General features: G+C 55.2%; 1 protein-coding gene across 1 annotated transcript in view; it reads left to right on the top strand.

Annotated features, from left to right (window-relative positions):
- Positions 1-1,963: 1,963 nt before the first annotated feature.
- The window catches only part of KCNK5 (potassium two pore domain channel subfamily K member 5), a 42,242-nt gene continuing 39,454 nt past the window's right edge, over positions 1,964-4,751 (top strand). The window contains exon 1 of the mRNA XM_017870159.1: positions 1,964-3,003. Within this exon, the coding sequence (XP_017725648.1) occupies positions 2,818-3,003 (186 nt within the window). The 5' untranslated portion in view covers positions 1,964-2,817. The remainder of the gene's footprint in view (positions 3,004-4,751) is intronic.

The following is a 4,751-nucleotide window of genomic DNA, read 5'->3' as shown; positions in this document are numbered from 1 at the left end:
AGGACAAAGAAACTAGAACATACAGAGGCTTCGAATAAAAATCAATTCATCTCAAAGTGTTCAGCGTTTTCATGAGGCCGTGAGACTGAAATAGGAAGAGGCCCTTTATTTTCTTAGGAAGAGAACACAGACCGGAGGTGGGAGAGGAATGGTAGGGAATTTTCCAAACAAAGAGAGGGCCTGTGGCCTCTCAAACTGCCCCCACCTCATGATCACTGAAGCGTTCACACTGCAGCCCTGAACTCTCACAAAGAGGGTGAACTCCATCCAGAGAGGGGGGATCCGGAACCCATGCTTGGTTTCCATCCCAGCTGAGGGCTGGAGAGTGAGACTGCAGAGCTGGGGTTTAGGACACGGCCTCGGGGACAGGGTAGGCAGGAGGTCAGCAAGGCTTAGAGAAGATGGATATGTTGGGTTGGGTGAGAGGCCTGGTGCTGGGAGTGGGTTGTCTACAGAGAAATGCCTCCAGGGCCTTGTCCAGGGTGATCCTTGGCCAGGGGGTTCCTGAGGGGACTGGCGCTGCACGCCTCAGGGATGTAGTATAAGGAAATCCGGGGCTCCCCAGCTTCCTGCTCTGGCCTTCTCCTCTGGACACGCTCATGTTGCCATAAGGAGAGACAGAAACATCAGCAAAATCAAATCAATGCTTCTAACTGTATCCCTAGCCCCTCCACTCCAGCCAGATTTGGAGATGCTACAGATACTCCGCTCCCCAAGTAAAAACTGTCTTAACTCTTGACACCTTGGGGTTCAGGCCACAGCCTGGGTACAGGGTGGGTAGGAGGTGAGAAATGATTCCCCTTCTTCTCACTGGAAAGAAAAGGCCTTGGCCAGGGGACAGAGCTCAGGGACTCTGGCCACTCCAGTACCTGCCCCTACAGAGGTCAGAGAAGGGCAGGGCTAGCCGCTAGTACAGAGCTCTGAGAGGAGGTTTCCCCTCCAACTTCTGACTGGTGCTGATTGAGAGACTGAACAAACTAACCCACTGAGTTTGTTTCCTCACTGCAAAGTGGGTCCAATGGGGTCTGCTTATGATGCATGGAAGGGATGCAGTACTCCCTGGGGTTTACAAGAGCTCACAGAATGGCAACAAGGCGAGTTAGAAATATCCTGGGCGCCTGTTTTTAACAAATTCATTCACTCCTTCATTGCACACATGGTTACTGAGTGTCTGCTATGTATGTAACAGGCACTGTGGATACATCATTACACAAGACAGATTCGCCATCTCCCCAGCAGACGTTTCCGTGTGTGTGTGTGTGTGTGTGTGTGTGTGTCTGTGTGTGTGTGGTGGGGAGGGAGCACAGTACAGAGTAAACAATAAATAGTTATATAATATAGCAGAGGGAATTTAGTACTAGGAAGAACATAAAGCCAAAGAGGGAGATAAGGAGGGGGGGGATGGAATTTTAAATCAGCTGGAGCGTATGTATGAAAATGGGCCGGGTGTGGTGGCTCACGCCTGTAATCCCAGCACTTTGGGAGGCTGAGGCGGGCGGATCACCTGAGGTCAGGAATTGAGATCAGCTTGGCCAACATGTTGAAACCCCGTCTCTACTAAAAATACCAAAATTAGGTGGGCGTGATGGTGCGCACCTGTAGTCCCAGCTTCTTGAGAGGTTGAGGCAGGAGAATTGCTTGAACCCAGCAGGTGGAGGTTGCAGTGAGCTGAGATCACGCCATTGCACTCTGGCCTGGTGACAGAGCGAGACTCCGTGTGAAAGAAAAGGAAAGAAAAATAAAGGAGAAAGAAAATAAAGGGGAGGGGAAGGGAAGGGAAGGGGAGGGGAGGGGAGGGGAGGGAGGCCAAGTGTTTCCCGTAGAGTTACTGTGTATTGGGGGGGCGCACAGGGGTGCCACGAATTGAGCTGCCTGCTCCTTCCAGATGCAAGGTTCTCACCTGGGTAGGTGAGAACGGGGTGAGAAGGAGGAATCACGCGTGGGTGGCTGGATTAGTTCCTGATGTCCTCTGACTCCCTACAGCTTCTTCAGCCCCGTTCTAACCCCCTTCCTCAGGCTTACAGGAAAGTGTGTGGAAGAGAGACACGGAGAGGCTGAGCATAAGACTTTTTTGGAAGAAACATCAGTAAATGAAAATAGAATTACAATAAAAATAACGAAAGCAATAAACTCCTGACCTCAGTCACAATCATTTTAGTTAACACGCCAGCTCTAATAACAAACACGAGTCCCCGAGACCGCAACCCCTCGGGCACCGCAGGGGGGTGCAGGTCTGGGCGGGCGGCGCAGCCTCCCCTGGCGGCTGACCCCGGGAGTGCGGGGAGCGCTGAGCCTCTTCCAGCGCTCACCTCGCGCTCGCTCCTGCGCTCGCCTGGCTGCTGGCGCGGGGAAGGGGCGGGGCCTGCCTGGGCTCCTCCCCGGTCGGAGCCCGGAGCCGGAGGAGGGCAGAGCGCGCCGGGCGCTGGTTAAAGAGGCGCGCGGAGGCGGGAGCGGCTCACACAGCTAGTGGAGTGCGGAGGAGCGGCGCGTGGAGAAGCGGCCCACGTGTCTGCCCAGAGTCAAGTCCGGTGTTCCTCCCGCTCCTTACGCATCCGCGGTCCAGGGCGCCCCTTCAGCCCCCCTGGTTTTCGCCCACCCCGGGCCGCGTGAGTGGGGCCCCACGCAGCTCCCCGCGCTCCGTTGGCCAACTTGGCCGAGAAACTTTGTCCGGGGAGCGGTGCTTGCGGGGGGAGTACTGGGCACTGCGCATGCGGAGCTCCAAATTCAAACAGCTGTTTTCAGAGGCTGGAGGGCGGGCGGACTGGGAGCAGCTGGGGCTAGGAGAGGCTTTCTCTAGGAGGCTGCTGCTCGGGAGCCATGGTGGACCGGGGCCCTCTGCTTACCTCGGCCATCATCTTCTACCTGGCCATCGGGGCGGCGATCTTCGAAGTGCTGGAGGAGCCACACTGGAAGGAGGCCAAGAAAAACTACTACACACAGAAGCTGCATCTGCTCAAGGAGTTCCCGTGCCTGGGTCAGGAGGGCCTGGACAAGATCCTAGAGGTCAGTCGCCGCTTGTACCCCCATATACATTTGAAGCTGGCTTGAACTTTAGGGGGCGCTGAAAGGAAGACCCCTTCACAGCTTTGGGTGACCCTCAGTCCCTGTGGAAGGTCCAGGGGGTGATGAGAGAGCATGTCTCATCATGGATCAGGCTTCTAGGATCCGTCGTTCACCCGACGGACACGGGGGTCCCCCAAGCGCGGAGACTCTTTGGAACTTAGTTTGGCCAGAGATAAGTTGGAGTTGATTCCCGGGTGAACTGGGCTCCATAGTGTTTCAGTGTGGGTGTGACGGTACCTCCCTCCTTGGAAAGAGGCTGTGGGGCGTTTATCTTTCCCCGGAGACGCTCTCGGCGTCTGGGAGCCAAGCCTGGTGCCGTCCCCTCGTGTCTCCACCTCCCCGCTCCAGGGCCAGCGCCAAGCCTGCTAGGCTTTTCTTAAGAAACGTGAACCCGGCAGAGCGGCGGGAGGGTCCCCCAGCCTGAGCCTGGGCAAAATCTTCCCGCCCCCAGCGGGGTTCCGGAGAGGAGCTGGGGGGGCTCTGTGGGGCCCGAACCCACGGGATGAGGGGTGGTGCCTGGAATGCTGGGGACGCGCTCAGGCTTCCGGGAAGGCTTATCTCGCGGAGACATCCTTCAAGAGCTTGGAGTAAAACTTTGTGAAAGTAGCAGGTTGCACAAACGAATAATACCCAGGTAGTCCCTTTGCGAGTGAGTAGGAGAGAGTGTGCGGAATTGGGGTAGGTGGGGGACTTCCTCCGTGCTGGCATTGGGAACCGCTTATCTTCTGGTGCACAGCCCAAAGGGTGACATTGACCTCACTTAGGATAAAAGGGCTGCCTATCCTGGCTGAGACTTTGGGGCCAATTTGGGGATCGAGGCCCTCTACACCAGTTTCTCGAGGGCTCAGCTTCATCCACCAACTCTTCTTGGCCTGCTCCCCCGGTGGAATGACCAGGACCTGGGTGAAAGTTCTAGATTGCAGCAGGTGGGGAGTGGGGTAGATTGTCCAAGGTGTTATATTGCTCTCAGGGTGAAAGATGCCAGAAAGGAGGTCTGATGAGCAACGTTTAGTCTACAGCAGCACCCCAATACTTTATGCCTAATTGTCGCTCATTTTCCAGCCTCTGTTTCCCCATGTGAGAAATAGGAATGAGCCCATCCTCCTCATTCCTTATTTCTGCCGTGTACTTTTAGGTTGGAAGCATTTGGAAAACATCAAAACCTTGTCCCCAGATCGATGGGCATCACACAGATGAGCATATAGGTGTTTGCTGGCAGCAGTGTGTGGGGAGACTTGTCCTCCGAGGGGTCCCGTGGAAGGGGACGTTTAGTCCAGCAGGCTTAGTGTTGGGTTTTAGTGGAGAGTCTCTTGCCCTGTAGCAGTTTCCTGGGTAGTGGCAGATGGGAGGTGATGGTGGGGAGGATAAGCTAAAGCAGGTGGTTGGTTGGTTTACCTCCTAACATCAGGAGTCCTGGCATGAAGAGTCTACATGGCTTCCTTCTGATGGGTATCTACCCTGGGGGGGGGCGGGTGTTATGGGGAGGGGTCACTTTATGATTTCCCTTGAGGAAACAATTCCTCTAGAGAACAAGTTTTTGTTTAGTTTGTTCCAGGGCTTTGTTTAGAGGGGGAAGAGGGCAGGCAAGGATGATAAAGCCTTGAGCTGCCCTGGAAGTGTTTCCCTCTAAGCTGTTGCTCCAACACTGCAGGGGAAGGAAGGAAAGAATTCAAGGCTAAATGTGGGAA

The sequence above is a fragment of the Rhinopithecus bieti genome, unplaced genomic scaffold (assembly GCF_001698545.2).
Source record: "Rhinopithecus bieti isolate Rb0 unplaced genomic scaffold, ASM169854v2 scaffold_4553, whole genome shotgun sequence".
In the NCBI taxonomy this organism is placed as follows: Eukaryota; Metazoa; Chordata; class Mammalia; order Primates; family Cercopithecidae; genus Rhinopithecus; species Rhinopithecus bieti.
Note: the sequence above shows the minus strand (reverse complement) of the source record. Positions and strands in the feature narration are given on the sequence as shown.